Below are 22,669 nucleotides of genomic sequence, written 5' to 3'. Positions count from 1 at the left end.
ATTGGATTTGGTCTGCATAGAGATTTGTACTAATGAGAATGCTGTAGACTGGTCGACCTGGAAGTTAATCTTGAAATTACGATAACGCAAACATGTAGTTAGTCAGCTAATACGCAAACTTTTGTAAATCTGGAACTTAAGCAGTTACATTAAAGGAAACATAATGGACGTAGTTAGATCACACACATAATAACATTAACTAAATGTAAATTATAATTATAACGAATTTTATTTTTATTCTCTTACACTATTTGTAGTGCTAAATAATATTTTAATTTACTTTAGTGCTTTCTAAAATATTCTAATTGATATATGTCATAAAAAGTAGCTTATGATTTTATTCAATTATAATCAAACTTTTTACTCATACCTTAGATGCTTTCACGCACTTATTTAGGCTTCACTTTTTGCATGCTATTTAAAGAACTAAGAATTTACTATTTAGAACAGTAAACATATTTATTAGTCATAACTAAGAAATCTTAGATGAATTTAATGCTATGCTCAACAAAATTCTAAAAATAAAATAGACGTCAGAAATGCGCCGCCACGGCCATTGTGTACAGGAGCCGACTAACAAGGCTCTACGTATCGTTTCACTTGCGTATCTATCGCTGTTACACGCTGCCACGCAGCACATGAAACACCTGGAAGCCACCGAGTCTTCACAGATACACGCCGTGAGTATAAACATCTGTGAACCGAAAATGTTTAAATGGAGCATGTTTGTGTCGAACAACCATTTCTGACGTTTCTGTGTTATTTAAAGGCATTCTATCGCCAGAGATGTTTAGGCTGTGTCTTCTTCCCAACCCTGGCTTCCAAACCTATAGTATGTAAATGCTAAACTTGAGGTGTTATATAGGGGTTGCTGCACAGCCGTCCGACGTCACTGCACGATATGAAGGCCATAGTGAAGACGTGGCGCAACCGCCTGCCCGTAGTGGCCGACCCGCTGTCGCACTGGGGAGCTATCTTCACGTGGCGCCAGCACCACTACCAGTTCATCGCCTCGCACTACGACTCGCAGGCCGACCACGCGTCCAACCACAGCATGCTCGGCGTCCACGCCAGCGCTCAGGTAACTACGTCCAACATATAGTACGTCCGATATAACTTGACGAGTTCGAACATAGTTGTTTAGCTGCTCAGTGCAATGTTTGCTACTGCGCAGCCATTCGACTACAGACTCGCCTATTTATTCCGGACGTAGTGCACCAGCCCGTGAACATCCACTGCTGATGGGTTACGGTTGTAAGGCGTTCGTTAACTAAGGCGGTTGGATTTGCCAGTATGGGCTTCTTTCCATATGCTAATAACAATACAGCGGTGATCAGACCGTATTTTGAATAGGCATACGTGATTACGGCAAGATCTAGGATGACCCAAGCTCAGCAGTACACGTTCACGGGCTCAGCTGGTGATAATATCACGCACAATGAGTTCAAACATTGTTGAGGATCATTGCCGTAATCACCAAACTGGATTTGGATAAATGGCATCTGGTGTTATTTTGTACACAGGTCTCTGCCACAATCCAAAGTTCTGATGTAAGTAAATACCCCTTAGTAAGTTTTATTGGCCTCATTTGATCGTACCCTTCAGCCAACAATATCGGCTTCTTAAGTAATACCGTGTCTCCGTACGGTCAAGTGGGGCGTACCTCATCATGTCTTATATATGTCTTAGTGGTGAGGGAGATTTTTTGTATCAGAGTAGTAGAGCACTGTAGACAATTTTATTAGAACACCAACTTCTGTGTCGTAGAACAAATGTTGTCATCCTACCTTATCTATTTCAGGCTATAATTCACTTCGCAAAGATAGCAAGGAAACACAACCTGTCAGGCGTCTGCCTAGACTCTTTGCACAGAATATACACAATACCTAGTGTTCCGATCGTGGACTGCTTTCAAAAGATCCGACAACAAGTCAAGTGTCACATTCAAATGTCGTGGACTGAAGGCAAGGAGGAATTACAGGACGGCATAGATATGATAGAATCCACGAACTTTAAGTATTTCACTAAAGAGATGACCGCTGAGTTTTATGCGTTCAAAGGTTTGCTTTTAGCGCAACTCGGTAGGTCGGAGGACGCGAACAAAGCGTTCGCGGCTGCCGTACAACTGCACGATACGTTGGTGAAGGCGTGGGCACTCTGGGGAGACTATTTGGAGCAGATATTCATAAGGGATCCCCGACAGATACAAGTGGGAGTGTCCGCTATGACTTGCTTCTTGCACGCTTGTCGACACCAGAACGAATCTAAATCAAGGAAATACTGCGCTAAAGTAAGAATAACTTATTATTGCTAACGTATTTATTAAAATATAATGCTCATTGACGATTAACTAATTCGACGGTTTTTTGTCTCAATTTTTTAAGGTTCTATGGATGCTAAGTTTCGATGACGAAAAGAATAGCCTCGCTGAAGCTCTAGACAAGTATTCAGTGGGCGTTCCGCCTGTCCAGTGGTTGCCATGGATACCGCAACTACTAGCCTGCCTCGTCCAATACGATGGAAATGTCATACTCAATCTTCTGAGCCATGTGAGTAACAAAGTTTTTTATATTTCATTTAGCAATTTTTTGAGGAGATTTCTCATGAAATAAGCTTATCCTTTGTACTATTTGTTCTATTTTTATTCTTGTCTGTATTCTGTGTGTGTAACTGTGTACACAAACTATTAAATAAATAAATAAATAATGCTCTGTTTAATTTTGAGGCTTAGAAAAAAAAGTAAAAAAATTGACACATCTCCCTTTTATAGTTTGTGGTAGGCCTTAACATTGACGAGTATTCCCTTCCCAGGTCGGCCGACTCTTCCCGCAAGCGGTATATTTCCCCATCCGCACGCTGTACTTGACTCTGAAGATCGAACAACGCGAACGACACAAAACAGCAGAAAACATCGCCGCGCACCTACCACATCAACCCACCACCTCTGCCGTAAGTTGCTTATTACTTTTACTGTTACTATACAAAGTGTTCATGACAATATATTAAACTTCACATTTCTAAAAACATTCTTGGCCCATATATAAAAATAATTTGTAAATATCCAGTTGTTTAGGCATAAGAAGTTTATTTCATTTTTCTATAAAAAAGGTGTTCTGTCTCAAATATTCTCATTGACATAGTATGTTTTTTTTGCCTTGATGTTAGGTGGGTCTTTCTATGGTTTTTTGTATTGTTTGTCATGAACACTTTGTATAAAATAATATTTAAAAAAAAATCATTCACGCTCATTTTCTTCTATAATAATGTAAGTACATTTCACCTTACTTTTTATTCTTGTCTTACATGTTAATTGCTATTTCAAAGAGTCGATTTTTCAAAAGTCAAATAGTCTGTAGAATACATCTGAAAGTAAGAAATTATTTCTTCATATAAGAGTATCTGATGATTGATAAATCGTCTCTTAGTAGCTGCTTCAAAAGTGTTGCATGTTGTCAGCATGATCCATCAATAAGCATATGGTCAAATAAGTTTGCTTATCCGCAGATAACAATATGGTACCTCACGCGTGCGCAATAGTTCATACATTCTGACTATCATGCCACTGGAAGCCAACTTCGGACAAGCAAAGTTGTTCGACTAGAAATGAATACTCCATATGAGTAGGCACTTAACTAAAAGTAAACAATCTTGATAGACACAAATACATATTATATGAAAATTAGAAAGAAAGAAAAAACATGCTGCTTTCAAATAGTGATTCAATTGATTAGGTAACATTGACTGAATTTGACTTTGACAAAACTGAATTTGACTTTGACAAAACTGAATTTGACTTTGACAAAACTGAATTTGACTTTGACAAAACTGAATTTGACTTTGACAAAACTGCATTTGACTTTGACAAAACTGAATTTGACTTTGACATAACTGAATTTGACTTTGACAAAACTGATTTGACTTTGACAAAACTGAATTTCACTTTGACAAAACTGAATATCACTTTGACAAAGCTGAATTTCACTTTGACAAAACTGATTTTTTAAGGGATATCCCAAAAAAGGACGAGGCACTAAATTCGGATGTGTGTATTATTGTCATTTTTAGAAAACTCATATCAAGATTGTTCATCATTCGATAAGTGCCTACTCAAACGGACCCAGTCTATAACAAGTATTGTATGTATAGGGCGGCAGCAAGGTGAGTGAGGCCGCATCATCCTCGAGCAGTGGCTCCACGGGCGAGGCGGGCCCCATCAAGGCCACCCTGCCCATGTGGCGCTGCTCCAAGATCATGCAGATGCAACGGGAGATACATCCCACCGTGCTCTCCTCGCTCGAGGGCATCGTCGATCAGGTCAGTTCATATTCCGTACCAAGATTATAAGCTATAAGCGTGTCCTTTGAACTTCCATTAGAATCAGATATAATTTTATCAATTAACTTAAAATGTTAGGGCCTGTTTCTTATGTCTCAGTGAATTTCTAAAGTTTATGGTGATATTATCATTAAAATGAGCAATTTTGTCATTTATAAGTGTTTCTGAAACTTTGTAAAATGTAAATTTTTATAATGAAATAATCAAAGATTCTCAAAATCTCACGACGTCAACGTCATTAACTATTCCCAACACCCCCTACCAGATGGTATGGTTCCGCGAAAACTGGTACGAGGAGGTGCTCCGTCAGCTGCGCGCGGGGCTGGCCAAGTGCCACGTGGTGGCCTTCCACCACCGCGCCGCCGTCGCCGACGCCACCGTCACGCCACACACGCTCAACTTCATCAAGAAAGTCGTCTCCACTTTCGGCATCGGTATTGGCATAAGTAAGTATGCCCCCCACACGACCGATAGGCGTTTTACTTTTCGTTTCGTTTTCCTCTGTCTATGGTTTCATTGTAGACACATTAGGTACACTCCAAGTCTCTACATTCTTGTTTTGATAACACGAAGATTATGGAAGTAGTAGTTTTCAAGATGGTGTATTGAAAAAGTGATGCCTATTTTAGACACTAATAAGCTGAAAAACAAAGCTTTTCATTAAAAATCAAAATTATCCCTTTAATAAATGGGACGATACAGAAGCATTATTCATCAGTTATAATTCACTCATAAAAAACAATAACATACAAATTTATTTCAGAGAGATAATAACATAAACAGTATGTATCGCTGTGCGATTATAACTTTGACATAACAGGTAACAAAGTATTCCTTGATTCTTCACAAGTAGTTAGTACTAATCTTATTTTATTTTGGGTTTTTCTGAATATATAACTGATGTTGTGCCCCCTGCGAGCGTCACTTTATACAGATACTCCATTTTGTATGTCTACAGAAAGTATTTCAACAAGTTCTGTAAGTGGTGCATTCTCTTCAGCTGCATCAGAGAGTCTGGCCCGCCGCGCGCAGGCCACCGTGCAAGACCCGGTCTTCCAGAAGATGAAGACACAGTTCACCGCAGACTTCGACTTTTCGCAGCCAAACGCTATGAAATTACAAAATCTTATACAGAAACTGAGAAAATGGGTCAAGATACTCGAGGCTAAAACAAAGGTTCTACCCAAGTAAGTAGTTGAGCTCTGGCATTGAACACTTCCCAATAAGGTAAATACAGAGGAGATTTATATTCGATTGTGCCGTCCTTCTTGTTACCTAGTCCTTAGCAACACCTCACGCTCGATCTAACATCATCGCGTAGTTGTAGCGAGGGTTCAGGCTTAGTGCTTCACTAGCTTTCGGGTTAACAACATACCGCTTTTATTCACTAACACTCATCATACAGCTACATCAAAATCAATATCTAAAATATTTTTTGTTTTTTCAGATCATTCCTTATCGAGGAGAAATGTAGGTTCTTGTCAAACTTCAGTCTCAAGACGGCTGAAGTAGAACTGCCTGGCGAGTTCCTGTTGCCCAAACATACACATTACCACGTTAGAATCGCAAGGTTCATGCCACGAGTTGAGATCGTACAGAAGCACAACACATCCGCACGTAGACTGTACATTCGTGGACATAATGGCAAAATATACCCGTATCTAGTAGTTAACGACTCGGGACTGGGTGATGCCAGGAGAGAGGAACGAGTGTTACAACTGCTAAGAATGCTGAACCATTACTTGGGTAAACAAAAGGAAACTTCCAGAAGATTTTTGCACTTCACTGTACCGCGAGTCGTTTCGGTTTCGCCACAAATGCGGCTCGTAGAAGACAATCCTAGTTCTATATCTCTACTAGACATTTATCGCACAGAGTGTGCTAATAGGTAAGTCTAAAGAACAATGAAGAATAATAATAATTTTAAAGAATATATGAAAACTCAAGAAATATGTTTAATTTTAGGGGAGTAGAATACGATGCCCCAATCGCCCGTTATTACGAACGCCTTGCGGCAGTCCAAGCGCGTGGCTCGCAAGCTTCTCATCAAGTATTGCGAGATATCCTCCGTGAGGTAAGCTGAAATAATGTATATTATTACAATATAAGTACAACAATGGTTACAATATTATTTCTTAACAACCGTATAATTTAAACATTCAATTACCAAAGCTTAGTCATGTCTACGCACAAAATAGACAATTGATTAGCCACGGCGCACCTGCGTTCAGTATTTTGATTGACATTTGTGAACGCAGGTGCAAGCGACAATGGTGCCAAAGGGCATGCTGAAGGAATGGGCGGCGGCCACCTTCTCCGCGCCCACGGACTACTGGACCTTCAGGAAGATGCTGACGCTGCAACTGTCACTGGCTAGCTTCGCGGAGTACGTGCTACATCTGACGAGGCTCAACCCCGATATGATGTATGTCCATCAGGACTCCGGGTTACTCAATGTCTCCTACTACAAATTTGACGTTGATGACACCACAGGTATGAAAATGTTTCAATTTTGTAGTTCTTGATGTCGTTGATGTGTGTGACTAATCTCGCTGCACCTATGTTGGCTATGCATAACAGTTTTAGTTGATTTACAGATGTGGGAAGAGTTGGTAAGAGTTTGCTGTTTCTTACTCTCGGTGTATTTCTATTCTAGCTGGTCGTGTGCATATATGAGTAGGTAACTAATACAGTTTGTAAACCTACAGGTGAATTAGACTGCAACCGGCCAGTGCCGTTCCGATTGACGCCAAACATATCCGAGTTGCTGACCACAATAGGCATCACCGGACCCCTCACAGCTTCTGCAATATCCGTCGCGCGGTGCCTTGTAACGCCCAACTTTAAGGTAAACTTATCAAGAAATTACCTGATATTTTCGTCGAGTCTATTTCGATTCTAATTTTTTTTTTGTTTCAGATCCAATCCATCCTACGAACAATACTACGCGATGAAATGGTCACGGGCTACAGAAAACGTTTAGAAGATAAATCGGGTCTTCCAACAGCAGGGGCTTCAACAGAGAACAAACCTGTGGAAATGGACAACGAAACTATTATTAATATGGTTAACAAAGCCGTGACAGTTATCATGAATCGTCTAAACTCTATGGCGAATTTCGACGGTCCGGATAGTAAGGTGGCCACGTTAGTGACCGCAGCCAACAGTCATGACAATCTCTGCCGAATGGATCCTGCATGGCATCCCTGGCTATAAACTAGAAATACTGATATTTGTACGTAAGCCCGGAAACATTTGTTTACTCTGTAGTTTTTATGTCATTAATATAAGAAAAGAAAAAACGCCGCCAAAATACGATTATGATGTTGATATAGTCGCAACACTGCTGGGTTTTAATAGCGGAAATGTATTACTAAGATCTTATGTGATTCTTTTAACAGCTGCAAATGGACACAACAATAGCATATCTAAATTAGGATGTTATCCAGAGCATTTGAGAACTGTATTCATTTAAAATGTTTACTTATACCGATATACAGTGCTTGAGTGTACATTTGCCTAATAATCGCCGTTACAGTCACTTTAACTCAAAATCATGTGCAGTGTGGAGCTGAGGCAGTCTTTTAAAATAATTCTAGTTATTATAGGTTTAAGTGACTCATGTTGTTGATATAAAGATAGCAGTTTTTTCTGTGATCTCTAAAGATGTGAAAGAAGTATTAAAAAAGTGAACAATTGGAACTGTTTTGTTGTTTTATTTTGCCAACTTCTGTCTTCTTGTGTAGACAGACCTGTTCGGTGACATACATGAAAGGAACCTCTGATTGCATGTGCATGAGTGACAGCTAAGTACCTGCATGGGTGAAAGTACCGGGACGGCATCAAGTGCGCGACTAATAAGCGTGGCTGCCCCGCGCCGCGCGTCCCGCCCGCCTCGCCAATCTCACTCGATCGCTAGAGATAGTAAAACTGATTTCATCACGCTAACAATGGGAAAGAAAGTGCAGTAATTGTAGGATAGAGCAGGAACTGTTTGCATAGTTGCCCGCTATGCGAATGTCTCTGTTGTAACAATTTGGCGTTACGTGGCTATGTAACAGCCCTAACTGTCCTGAGGATAATAATTAGGAAATAGGAATATTTCGATTCCGTGGCTTCCTTGGCATTCACCAATTTAAGTCAAAGGTGCTACACCTTCGGAAAGTCCTAAACCAAAGTTTTTGGAGTTGCTACGTTTGACAGACAAGCGTATAAAAGCATTGTTATGAGAACAAACCTTTCTTCGCGATGTCTGCCAGGATAGCCTGAGACTGCCAGTAATAAAGCTATCAATCTACCTACATTTTATGCTGCAAATCTAACAAAGTCCCGTAGGAAAGGCAACTACTTCTGGAATTATAGAATATCAAAGTTTATGGTCTTTCAATGCAGTTTCTACAAGAACAGCATTTTGGCTGTAGTAAAATATGTATGTATCGCAGTTTTAACATGTAATAAATGATATAAGAAAAGCACTCCAGAGCGAAAAATGCTGAATAAGACAAAATAAACATTTATCCATCAATCAGTAAGTAGTGCGGGTAGTTGTAAGTTTTTTTTCAGTAATGCATCTTTCAATCAAGATTAACAAGAAATTTCGTTGTAATAACACCGAAGTGAGACAACCGGGTGACACAAGATGAATCGCTAAAGGCGGCTCGTGGCACATGAGGTCGCGACGGGTGTCTCAGCAGCGGGCGGCGGCGTCGTCGCGCTGGCGTTGCTAAGCGCTTGTGCGGGCGCCGGGCGGGAGCCGGGCCGGGCGGGCGGCCACGTCGCCGGCGCGCGCCGCCTCTCCGCGCGCCGCGTCCCTCCGCCGCGAGCTCTGTCAGTCCGCTCCGCGGTGTTGCGTTATGCGCTGGTGTATCTCATGTTCCCGAGCCCGAACGGCGAGTGTCCGACCTCTGTAACCGACCGTTTATGACATTCGACAACCCCGCCCTGTGCATTTTTCCGAGTTGCATTTCGATCAGTGCGAAGAGTACGTCGGCTGCGAGCGATCCGTGCCGGTGTCGTCGGCTCCTCCCGCGTTTATTTATGTTGTCGTTTTGGTGTGGTGAATATTTGTGTTGTACGGACGATAACCGTATTATCTGTGCGATCGAGTCAAGTGGATATTTTTAACGATCGACGGCTTTTCGCGAAGGTGAGTGAAATTTCCGATTCTGTGAAAATTGTTCAATTGACGGGACGTTTGTTTGATTCGCCGCTACGTGGCGATCGTCTCGTCGATACGTTCCGGAACATCAGGAATTGTATACAGTTTACCTATGTGATGGATCACGACCGTAGCTCTTTTATAAGTCACGTCAAAATCTGCATAACTATTTGAAAGATGTTCCAACTTCCTAGTCACGTTACAAAACCTGTTGTATCGAATCATTTTATTTTGAGGCTCTCACGTTTAAAACTAAGCAATAACATGTTAAGCCAGGAGTATGTGTGCTCTCTTTTATATTTTCCTAGTTGGGAAACCTATTAGAATCTTGATAGATTCGGTCCTATCCCACTACACCATATGGTAGACGGAAGCGAGTGGGTAAGAAATCATGGAGGTGAGCGGCGCGGGGCGGTGCGCGGCCGGTCGAGCGGTCGAGCGACCGCATTCCATATGGAATGCCGGATTATACGCAATGTCAGTGTGACTCGATGCTTGCTGCCTCCGCTGCACTGACCATTGCACATTTGCAACCAACTCTGTTAACAGAAGTTGTACGTTTTATACATGAAATTATCCTGGGACGATGCTATAAATTGCGTCGCTGATTGACATTACGGCGCAAGTCTCTTTATGCCCACACGTAAATGTGTTTAACCAGTCTCGTTTAATGTATGAAGAAATATGAGCGTGTGCGTTTTATGCGAGATGACACCTATTGCGTGTTAGTAAAACGATTTCTTTGAAGGAAAACTTTAGTTATGCTTAGAAAGGCCACAGAAGAAGCACACTTGTAGGTACCTCTACCTACTTGTTTTTAATATCATGGAGTTCCTTCCTGTTGATAGTTCGCTACATATCATATCAATACTAAGCCCATCTTCATTCATTGTCTGTGTTATTTTAAACTACTGAACTGTTATGCAAACAATGGGCAAAACCTTGCGAGATTTTTAGTTGTATTATGTTTAAACTAACATTCTAAAATTCAAGAAATCTGCATTTGGGATTTTTACAAGAAAACAGCCATTTAAAATAAAAAGCAGATTTTATAAACGTATAAAGTAAACAGAGATTGGTTTTTCCCCGAAGGTAATGTAAAGTGTTGTCAGTTTCTTACAAAAAATGGGGTACTGGGGAGAAATTCTTCCTTAATATTGAATTATACTTTGTCGACATCATTGTTAAAAAATATCAGAGATAAAAATAACGTAACCAGTACCTCGATAAGCAAAATACAATTGGGCAACAGGGGACAAACAAATGACCCGCGAGCATGGGGCCCTGTAAACCCTTGATAAATTATTATCTCAGTGACATTACTCGTGATCTCACATAATGAGTATAATGAGTTCGATAGTGCGTGCTATATTTCGAAACACGTCCGTCGTCGCTTCCGCTCTGTGACCCACAATCTACAACGAACATTTTAGGTGAAGTTATCTGCAGTCACTATAAACGAGATTTTAAATCAAGAAGTGTCTGTCTGGAAGCTTACCTGGTGCAGTAGCTATCATTAGAAAATTTCCACTGTATAAAAACAGTCTAATCAGCACCTTCAACATAACCGAATCATTTTGCATTCTGAAAATCTCACTGCACAGTGCACTCCATGCGAGCACGAAATGTGTTTTCGCACAATTTTATTTTCTCTAGATATTTCTCAAAATTTTAAAGAAATCTTTGTTACAAATGCTAGTTAATTTGGTTAATTCAATTCTTGTTTGATTTCATGGAACATACATTCCTCACTTGTTTAGCAAAATTTGCTACCTATCTATTAAAATACAAAACATAATCGTAGTTTAGTTAAGTCAGCTCTCAACATACCTAAGCTACCAAATTCATTATCGCTAGTGTCCGGTTCTTGGGTCAAATTCACACAATCATGGTGACCTTTAATCTCGTTTCAGATAGCTAAAACATGTTCCTTTGTGTCAGTTCTCAGAATTGGTATCATGTCTTATTGTTTACATACGAGCAGGAGAGATACTTATTTGACCTTTTTATTAGTAAATACCTATTACCTACTCTCCAAAGATAGGCTCTTTATAAGTACTGAATAAAGCTTTCCTAAGAACACGAGTATAGTCTAACTAGTAGCTCGCAGACACAGACACGAGTGTTACGCCGTCTTTTTTAACCTTTTCAAATCGATTTACAAACCTGCGCCGAGTCTAGGCAGTTAACCACTCTGGTCCTTGACATTATAGACAAGTTATAATTTTCTGATTTAAAAATGTCACGAATATGAATGCTACTCTAGAAATACCAGATGAACATAATACTGGGGTTGCGATGAATTGTTTCCATATTCATTATTTGTAAATTTGTTAATGCCGGAGCCAGAACAGTCTATGTTCACGTGTCAAGCGGAACAACTGATGTTGTAACATTGTCTTTGTTATTTTAATATGTTTGTTCTAGAGCTACAACATAATTAACACTGTCGCCTCAGGAGCTAATCAGCCATTTATGTGCATACTGCACAGAGATTAGATTGATATTTTATTCTAAAAGATAAGGCAGGAATGCGATCATTACAGCATCTGCGTACCTATAACTCGTCATTAGAATACAACTCCTTGTTTAGAGTACCATCATTATAATTTTAATATGGGATAAGGAAGTAGCAATAACATTGTTATCAACCTAAACTTGGTAATCTGACGGTATTGCAATGGAACATATTTTAGAAGCGTTATCTTTTATAGACTGTCTCGACATGTAATCTGAAGGTAGATACAAGGCTTTCTAGTATAAAGCTTCTGGTATTTAGTAACGAATGTGAATAGTAAGTTGTAGTGGTAGCAGTAGACGCCTTTCATTTTACCGGACAACACTATTAGCCGCAATAAACACTCATTCTAAATTGAATTACTTTCAATTACCAGTAAATCGGTTAGGATGTCATCTTGCGATGCGAGATGCAGTCTTTCCTGATGTACCAGATAGCCTTGAGCAACGTTTTAGTTCTTTAAAAAGTAAAATTTTGTTCTGCAACTTTCATAATGCATTTCATCAACGCTGCTGTTAATAGCGTTGCGCTAAATTTTGTAAGGTGAATGAAGATATGATCGTCAGTGTTAGTGATGAAATCTTGAAGAGATATAATCGCATTCCGCGGCTAGCCTCCCCTCTCCCTGGCAGAGCCGCGATGTTGCATACCGACGTCGCCGCACTCTTATGTGGGTTGCATTGCACTTTGCCGCCGAAGCTGCTGAGGATCATCTGCTTCATTGTGATTTAACAATACCTCTACTGTGCTTTTAGTGGCAGGATTGGAGGTTATAGTTTGATAATCGCTGTAATTTTTAGTGGTTGTTATAATATTTATTTGAAGCAAATAGATATTGTGACATTTGTGGCGTATTTGGAGGACTATAGTTAGGCTCTACTAGATGATTTATAGGTAGAGGATAGCGGGTAACGGTTCTGTCATGTTTGCAGAGGCACGGGTGTGGGCCCGTGTGTGCGTCCGCGCCGCTTACTCAGTCACACAGGCGCAAAGCGCTTACGGCGTAGCGCGGCCGTTGAACCGAATACTCGAGGAATTTCTCCAACGCCGCAGTCGCTTTGCTTTGCAGAAGAAGAAAATTATCGCAGGTGGTAGGGACGATTAGAAATGATGACGTCTGTATATTATGGTTTATCCTTACCGTGAATTCAATTTGTTTTCGTATAAAGCACTTACTATTCTTTTTAAACTTGAATGTATCGCAGTAATTGAATGAATGTAAGAAAAATAAACATGTAAGTTTGTAGATGAAAGGTACTTTATTTGGTTCCTCCACATTTGATGGAGTCGCATCAAAGGCTAACGTCGGGGAGTACGTTAGAGTAGTGTGTGATTTGGAGCGACGCAGCTGTACCACTTATTATTACAGTCACAATTTAGGTGTTAGTAAGTACCAATTTGTCGTAGACACGTGTGCGGCTGATCTCGCAATAGCCGGCATACCGGACCAGGGCGCGGTCTGCCAATGGGCTCTCGAAACGCGAATAAATTTTATGTGACATACCTACTTATTTATGTTACAGTTTAAACACCAAACAGCTTGTTATAAATGAGCAGCGTGCTTATCAAATTAATAGTAAGTTACACTTGGAAACATTGTTTTCTTATGCAGTATACTGCAGGCTACCTTTGGTTTTGTTTTCCAAAAGAGTTGTAGAGAAATTATACTGAATTAATTAATTAATTTGATTTTTGATGATTCAGAGTCAAACAGTTTAATTTCCAAGTATTATGGGGAGTTTTTAAGTTTTGCATTGGCAACACTGACCACCTTTGATTGAATACTGCGCTAAGTTTGCAATTCGTAGTGTGCGCAGAGCATAGATATAATATTACTAAACAAGATTGCGCACGCTCAAAATATATATTTACGAAAATGAACTCTATTCTAACGCAATAAGGTACTAAATTGGTTGCATAATACACAGAGGTAAATCCGAGCCGAGAGGGATAGTTCGAACGGAGGCTGTTTGTCTCTTTCTAACACCTTGCCAGCATAAAAAAATGTTGTGATCAAAAGTTTTGTCTTCCCAAAAAACAATTGAATCACTTATATTTTTATCTTATTTTAACAATTGTAAGTCAACAAATTAATAACAATCGCATTAATTTATTCGTATTTATTATTAAAACATAAAAAACATAAATTTTTATTTTGCTTTTTTTTATTTTTTAGCGGTAACCCTGAACATTCTTGGCGCGTAATCAGCGTTTAAAATTTTGTTTATATTTTTTTGTATTAAATCAATTTAAACTATTAAAATGGTGAAAAAGTGTTGCGTTTCTACTTGCAAAAGTGAATCCTATGGTGGTTGCAATATATCGTTCCACAGGTTAGCTAATAATAACATTTTCGTAAACCAAATAACTAGGGTGCCCATGAATTCTTGTAACGAGTCAAAATATGGGTGATGGATTTTAAAACTGTTGTACTATTGTTATAGCTTCCCAAAAAATGAAGAAAGGCGACATAAATGGCTCAGCAGTCTATATATGAAGTAGAAATACAAAAAAAAACAGTCTTCACTTCGAATCTTCCTGCTTTTATACTGCTAATTTCCTCTAATTATTAAAAGCCTTTATTAGTATCTTAAGGTTCAAACTGCGTAAGTTAAAACTTCAATACTAATCTGTGTTTAATAATCTTAGCAAATTCGGATTTGTCTCACATAGCTTAATCTCATAGTCACCGTATTAGAAAGGGACAGACAGCCTCCGTATTAACTGTTTCACTCGGCTCGTTTTTTGGGTTTATATGCGCAGTCCTGTTTACTAATATTATGTCTATGGCGCAGAGCGAAATCTAGGTATCTAGGTGCACCAACATGACGAAAAATTATAGGTAATCACCACATCTATAGGTAACTGAAACAATTTACCTTATAACAAAAATAATATGTTTTAATTTAAGGATATTAGGTACATTAAATAGGTACATATATTCATTCATCAACCTCCTGCCTATATAAGGATATATAAAAATTATTAACATTATATTGAATAGGTAGATAGGTAACCAAATTATTTTCCTTATGTGGTTAACCCTAAATAAATGTCATACGTATGAATCATAAAACGTTTTACAATTCGTAAAATGGAAGGTTTAATTTCGTGTTAGTAAATATTGTAGTCACCGATTTGTACATCGCCAACCACGTTATTACTGAAACTGTCAAGTTATCTATCAAGCGTGATTTGTTCCTTAGTCACAAAGGAAGGAAATCCTTCCTAAGGAGAAAGTCTAGTAGGAAAAAGTCTAGCCACAACATGATTCACACAATAGTTTAGTCAATCTGATTCTTCGTAAGTCTCCGTACGATCATCCACCATCAGGTCATTCACCTCAATTAGCTTCAGCATGCGTTTGATGATAAGCTGATAGATAACGTTTATGTTTTTAATTTGTTTGGTAATAATATTATTCTTAGATGATGATATGAGTTAGTTACATCAATTCCAGTATTCCCGGGATATTAACCAAAGTAAGTAGCCGTACCTACTTATGTTTTAATTTAACTAGAGATAACCGAAATTTTTTGGCTTATATTACCTACCTAATTTGCAATAGGTAATAAGTATGAATATTATGTTTTATTGACGTGACGTAGCTGTACGCAAATTACACAATAATAAAAATGATATCTTTTATTTACGTTCGCATTTCAAAGAAACACTTGAAAGTTAACGTCGTAAATAATCACATGATTATGTACCATTTTCCAATCGCAAGAAACTTTCGCTGCTCAAACCACTGCTAGCTATCAATGTGAGACATCTTGCTTGCCGCTCGTACTGGAGTGGAGTACGTACCTACTCATATGTTATTGAAAACATACCAAATAAGTCGGCTTTACTGACGTTACGTAACAACGTTATATAACGCTACTTTGTTATTATCATAGAGAATTTTTAATTACCATTTGAGATTCCTGCACTTTTACGTGAATGCTTCGTCGGTAACTTACTAATAAAAGATTGCGTCACTCAGACTTCACTTTTAGTGTTTCGAAACTATGCATGAGTTGCACGTTGCACAAACATCCGGCTCGAAAGACCAACTGACAGACTTAGATGACAATCGATATTTTCGATAGGTCAGCTAGAGACCGACAGTGGCTTACACCTTCACATGTGTAACAGGTCAAGTGATCGTTAAATTGTAAGTGCTTTCTAGAATTGCAACTCGTGTAAAGCAAAGTGGGAAATGCTTCAACGTTTGCGCAGTCCGCAGATTTTGGCAACACGCGCAGTTTGTTTACAGTAGGCAGGGAGGTAAATCAGTGAAATAATTTGATTGCTATTTAGCAAGAATTGTTTACTCGGCTTTTGCACGAATTGTTTACCTATATGATAAAAACAATAATCGTGTGTTGAGGAATGTGGGCTGGCTTGCACGATCAGGATTGAAGACAAGTAGCGCAGGGCAATCATACAAGGTTGTGAGGCTAAAAATAATGCAAAATCTTGGTTAAAATAAAACCCTTAGTTGGCAGCCGGTTGATGGTGGCGGTGTGGTGTGGCGGGCGAGTGAACGCGGCGACCTTGGGCCCGTGCCGGCCCGCGGACGTTCGTTGAACGCGCCGCGGCCCGCGCACCCCGCGCCTCGCACCCGCCGACACAACTCGTTTGCGACACGATAATTTGAAAATTAAAAAAAATACCGAGATCCAGGCTGGTATTTAAATAACTTACCTCAGGAACTAGTCCTACCCAACCCGAGTTGTCCTAAATCAGTTTCAAGTTAATGCGACGACAAACATCTGAGATGTCAACGATCTCTCATGACGATTTACATTGTCTTTATCATACGAGTCGACGATCTTTATTTATTTATCTTAATTCACGATCTCCGATAAGCACTACAGATGTTTCCTCAGTCACGAGATATATCTGTTACGTTACGTTTACAATGTATTCGTGTAAGTTACAATAAAGCCCGCAATCACCATTCAAAACAAAAGCGTTTCCACGTTTGGCTCACTAACATGCATGCGAACATAATAGACTATAAAAATATACCCAAAACAGTGCGTGACGTAGTATTTTGCTGCATTATTTTCGCAATAGTGGGTGCGTGGGGCCCGGCAGGGCGCGAGGCTGGCCACACTGCGAACATTGACCGCGCATGTAGCATCAGCAAAATACGAAAATGCTGAATTCCAAATTAAGTTCTTTAAAAGCGCTTTACAACATACCTAATAATCGATTTTATATGTCCATTATATGAAGTTTATTGCACAAATTGATTTGTTTCATTCCAGCATTAATGATTCGTAATGTTTATGAATGAGGGTCGGAGTTATTTTAAACGTTGTTTTGAATGCAGCGAGATTAAACCTTATATGTATAAAAGATATATATCCTGCATGCACAAACAACATCAAAACTGTTTATTTGGGGGCTGTCTCATAATCATATCGTAATTATGTATAAACACATATAGCAGCGGTATGTACGAGAATGTTATGAATAGTTATCTAGTGTTCAATTGATACTTTTAAAGGTCCTTAGAAACCTTACAAAATAAATCAGAGCTGTAGCAAAGTTGAACAAAATTGTACTCGGCAACGATACAATATGAAACATGGACATCCATAAGTTTTATCACAACGGGAAGAGTTCGTATCACCTCATATAATTTTGATGATAAGTTAATTCCGGCAGAACGTAATTCAAAAGCGACATCAGTAACAATACACTTAGTTAATTTTAGAATACTCAAAATTGTAGTAAACTAACGAAAACTAGGCCGTAGTCGTACACCTAGTAATAAAATCACGAATGGTGAATTGCGAAACACGAAGACAGTGCAAATTATTTCAAGAAACATTTTAAAACAATGTATCCTAACAATTCTCCGGTTTGTGATTAGAACAGAGGAGTTAGCATCAAATTGTTTAGAATTCTGGACATGTGAAGATGGAAAACGTTGGCGCAACTTCTTCCTTGCAAACTTGCCATAATGACTTTATCTTGGATTTATTGTCTTCGCTGTAATATTGAGTCTTCTTTAAACAGAAATGTTATATGTATTCGCATACAAACAGGATGTTGGAGGATTTTCCTCGTACGCTCGGAGGCGAGATGTCAGACGGGTTCTTGTGCGTTATTACTGCACGATACCTGTCGATTGTAAATGATACCTCGCCGCTGGGGATCTTGTTGTTATTTTGCCTTGAATCTTCATTATAATTGAAACTAAAACTGGCCTTCTGGAGTTAGGAAAAAGCTCTGTTTCATAGTTTTTCAGCTGTCCATATCTAAGGTTTATTTTACAAATCAAAAATCTTTCAATTTACTTACTTTATTTATATTGCCTTACAATGTTTGTTATATTTATTAACAATTGTTTCGTTTTTATGGATCATAATCACGCACTTTTAGCTAGCGTGAAAAATGGTTTACTAGTCTGTGGCGTGAAAATTGTGGCCTGAAAGATTTAATACCAATTATTTTGGGGCTTAAAGATGTCTTATGAATGACTTTGATGATGACCTTTATCCTAATGTGCTAAATTAATAAATTAGGTAATTTACAATACGATAAAATATATCCGATCTGGTTTTCGCATTCAAAGTGAAATGGTTTGGCGTTTTCCTTGTAGATAACGTAATACAGCTGTGTTTTCGACATTCATAATTTATTAACCCGTATTTGTAATCCAGTAACCACATACAAATACGGATATCGCTGACGTCACAAAACAACGAAAACGGAATTGAGTGCGTCTAGCAACAAAAAATCCCAAAATCTTGTACGCACGAAAATACCCTCGGGAAAAACCAGCAGTTGTTCGAAACCATTTAAAGAGTGAAACTTTTTTGCAAATACCGTAGCATATTAACTGAGTTAACGATGCAACTCTCAATTGGTGCGTAATAATTCACGATTGAACGTCAAAACAGCGGCAGATGTGATGTGAGCGATGCGATCTCGCGTCGCCACGAGCCGCATCAGGCACACATGACACTTTCCCCGCGTGCACCGCATGAAAGCCACTCAGCACGTTTTGTTATTAAGGCAATTATCTAAAATGCCATCAAATCCTGTTCACACATACCTTTGTCGCAACAACCATGGTGTTTCCATGGATGATAAACTTTCGTGCGCTGGTTTTGGCTTTGTGTGCATGTGCACATGCGCGCTAGGCCAATGATCATATTTCATCAATGAACTACAATTTTTCCTCTATAAATGTCGTTAATTTTATGACGTATAACTAATAACATTTTTATACATGACAACATTTATACATATATTGATTTACACGGCATGATGACTGTATCAAATATATTTTTATATGGCAAAATCGTCGGGCCTAATGGAAGAGATTTCTCAAGAAATAAGCAGTGCCTTTGTACCTGATTGTTCTGTTTATCTTCTATTCTCATCAACTGTGTGCATTAACTGTTAAATAAATAAATAAAATAAATCATTGCATTTGTTTGGGCTGAAAAGAGACAAAAGTGTGTTAGATGAGTAGCGTAATTTGCACAATACCGGTGTTTTCCCCGTGGCCTCGCTCTTGTAAACATTTATATTGCGCGAGTTGCAAGCGTAGTTGTGCTGAAACGTTCCTATCGATTATCCCAAAAGACGACCACTGGCAGGAATTACATGTCAGTTATCAGTTTATCACGGGGACCTATATTGAAACCACTTTCTTTATCAAAGTAAACAATCAGCTATTTTTAAACGGTTGGCGGACTGCCAAGCCGCGTACACTTTCTATACTATCTCGACTCCGAAAATACTTGAATTTTGATGTTGTAAGTTAGCAAGTTTTATTAGAATAATACCCTGAACCGATTTTACCCATATTTTAATTCAGGCGTTGGTTAAGTACTGGCCTTTGTAACAGTTGGACGTTTTAAAGATATAATTTAAATGAGTTGTCAATATAACATACAGAAACATTCCAAACTTTATACAATAGCTAATTTACAAGTAAAACCCTTCATTAGTAAGGTAAACAGATTTTTCCAATGGAAAGTTCTGGTTTAATAGCAGTATGATTAGCAAGAGATGTAACTGTTGGATTATATAAAGCAAAAACTAATACCCCTAACTTTCGATAACATTGTTCTTTGTTCTATCTGAACAATCTACTGTTTATTTAACTCTACACACACTGCGTCACGGGATCTTGTTAGACGGACGTATTGCTTCCAAGTACCATTTAAAGTATAGAATAAATATTTCAATATCAAATTAGTATATTATTTCTTTTAATCCCATACCTCCTATAGGTTATGGGCCCAGTGCGAAAAAGGACATTTAGTAGTGAGAACATTCAGTAGTGCGTAGTGACAGTAAAGTGCATAGTTGTAAATAAAAATAAAGTTGTGACAATGGAAAAAGTGAAAAGAAACATTAAGCCTTTTAATGGAGAAAAGTACAGTGTATGGAAATTTAGAATTCGTACACTGCTTTCAGAGTTAAACTTGCTCAGTGTTATTGACGAAGAAATTCCTGGAACGCGATCCGCTGAGTGGGAAAAGAATAATAAGGCAGCCAAAAGTATTATAGTCGAATATTTGGCGGACTCATATCTTAATTATATTAATGAAAATGGGACTGCTCAAGCAGTTTTTAAACATTTTGACGCGATCTATGAAAGGAAAAGTGTAGCAACTCAATTAGCGCTGAGAAAACAATTATTGGGATTAAAATTAAAAGCCGATATACCCTTGATCAAACACTTCTCAACATTTGACGATCTGCTGACAGAATTATCAGCTGCTGGAGCTAAATTAGAGGAAACGGACAAAGTAGCTCATTTATTACTTACTCTCCCGAATACATATGATGGCGTTATCACTGCAATTGAGACACTATCTGAAGAAAATATCACTCTCGGTTTTGTAAAAACTAGACTATTAGATCACGAAGTAAAATTAAAAAACGAGAGTCGTGATACCAGTTTAATGATACTCCATGTTGAAGAAAAATATAATAAAAACAGATACAATCGCACAAAACAAAACTATTTGAAGAATACAACATTCAAGAAAACAAACAAACAAAATTTGTGAAATGTCATTACTGTGGACGCAAAGGACACAAGAAACAGGATTGTTTCTATTTCAAAAGACAGACAAATATACAAAACAATGCCCCAGAAAGGACAAGACAAGTCCAAACTATTGCCCTGCAAGAGGGAACGACCTCGAATTCTTCTTTTTCAGGATTTGCGTTCATGACAAGCGCATACCATTATGAAAAAGACCACTCGACAATTAAATTCCTATTAGATTCAGGAGCGTCTGATCACATCACAAATAGAGATGATCTCTTCACATCGTTTGAATGTTTAAATCCTCCTTTAAAAATTTCAGTAGCTAAAAACAATACATTTATTTCAGCAACTAAAAGGGAAACATAAATCTTATCAGTCAAACAGGAGTGCAAGGAATACTTACAAATGTATTGTTCTGTGCCGAAGTACCATATAATTTAATATCGGTATCAAAGATGCAGCAAGCAGGATTCACCATAATATTTGATGACAAAGGCACACAAATTACAAAGGAAGGTAAAATCATCATGAAAGGTAAGACATTGAATAATCTTATAGTTCTAGAGTTTAAAATACCAGTAATAAAGGGAATCCGCTTCCCAAGCATGTTATGTTAATGAAAATAAATATGAATTATGGCATCAACGCCTAGGACATATAAGTAAAACTAAATTCCTGCAGTTAAAATGTCATAATATGATTGATGACTTAGATGAAATAAATACCGTAACTCCAAATGATAAGTTGTGTGAAGCATGCATAAATGGGAAGCAGACTCGCCTGCCTTTTAATAAAGTTAAAGACAAAAGTTACATTAAACGCCCTCTGTTTATTGTGCATTCAGATGTTTGTGGTCCTATAACACCTCCAACAATAGATAACAGAAATTATTTTGTTTTATTTGTTGATGAATACACACATTATTGTGTGGTGTATATGTTAACTTACAAATCAGAAGTGTTTACAGCTTTTAAAGACTATGTCGCTAAAAGTGAGGCTAAATTCAATTTCAAAGTAGTAAATCTTTATAGTGATAACGGTGGTGAATACTTATCCACCGAAATGAAAACTACTGTAGAGAAAGAGGCATAAGCTATCATTTAACAGTTCCTAGGACCCCACAGTTAAATGGTGTTGCAGAACGTATGGTTCGCACAATAACAGAAAAAGCTCGTGCTATGTTAAATGGCACTAAAGCATCAAAACGTTTTGGGGAAATGCAGTTTTAACTGCAGTTTATTTAATAAATATTACGCCTACGAAAGCTTTAAGTCAATCAAAGACACCATACGAGATGTGGCATGATAGGAAACCAAGCGTTAAAAATCTCAGAGTTTTCGGTTCAACTGTATATGTTCATAATAAAACCAGTAAAACAAATTTGACAATAGGTCGTGGAAAGGAATACTGGTAGGTTATGAACCCAATGGTTATAAAGTTTGGAATACAGAATTCGAAAAATATGAAACTGTAAGGGACGTTGTAATTGATGAGACTAATTTTATCGAATCTAGGCCTTCATTACGACCTGAACGGAGTAATAATACATATTCCCAAGACGAAACTGATAATGACTCCGTAACAAAATCAGTGTCTTATAAGTCTCATAGTTCTGGCCCTAAATCAGATAGCTCTCAAT

At 38.3% G+C, this 22,669-nt stretch overlaps 2 protein-coding genes across 3 annotated transcripts in view; both read left to right on the top strand.

Annotated features, from left to right (window-relative positions):
* Nipped-a (Nipped-A) overlaps positions 1-8,037 on the top strand; it is a 32,243-nt gene extending 24,206 nt beyond the window's left edge. The window contains exons 36-47 of the mRNA XM_049850801.2: positions 866-1,081; positions 1,802-2,290; positions 2,385-2,549; positions 2,812-2,949; positions 4,147-4,314; positions 4,601-4,781; positions 5,294-5,522; positions 5,783-6,223; positions 6,301-6,409; positions 6,594-6,828; positions 7,044-7,183; positions 7,255-8,037. Of these exons, the coding sequence (XP_049706758.2) occupies positions 866-1,081; positions 1,802-2,290; positions 2,385-2,549; positions 2,812-2,949; positions 4,147-4,314; positions 4,601-4,781; positions 5,294-5,522; positions 5,783-6,223; positions 6,301-6,409; positions 6,594-6,828; positions 7,044-7,183; positions 7,255-7,551 (2,808 nt within the window). The 3' untranslated portion in view covers positions 7,552-8,037. The remainder of the gene's footprint in view (positions 1-865; positions 1,082-1,801; positions 2,291-2,384; positions 2,550-2,811; positions 2,950-4,146; positions 4,315-4,600; positions 4,782-5,293; positions 5,523-5,782; positions 6,224-6,300; positions 6,410-6,593; positions 6,829-7,043; positions 7,184-7,254) is intronic.
* A 1,066-nt stretch (positions 8,038-9,103) lies between these two features.
* The window catches only part of Mtgo (miles to go), a 55,439-nt gene continuing 41,873 nt past the window's right edge, over positions 9,104-22,669 (top strand). The window contains exon 1 of one of the 2 annotated variants that reach the window (XM_049850983.2): positions 9,104-9,481. The gene's annotated coding sequence lies outside the window, so the exon portion shown is untranslated. The remainder of the gene's footprint in view (positions 9,482-22,669) is intronic. The other variant, XM_049850984.2, reaches the window with a different exon arrangement.

This window comes from Helicoverpa armigera, chromosome 6 (genome assembly GCF_030705265.1).
Source record: "Helicoverpa armigera isolate CAAS_96S chromosome 6, ASM3070526v1, whole genome shotgun sequence".
NCBI classification, from domain to species: domain Eukaryota; kingdom Metazoa; phylum Arthropoda; class Insecta; order Lepidoptera; family Noctuidae; genus Helicoverpa; species Helicoverpa armigera.
The sequence above is the reverse complement of the archived record's forward strand: the minus strand, read 5'-3'. Positions and strand labels throughout refer to the sequence as shown.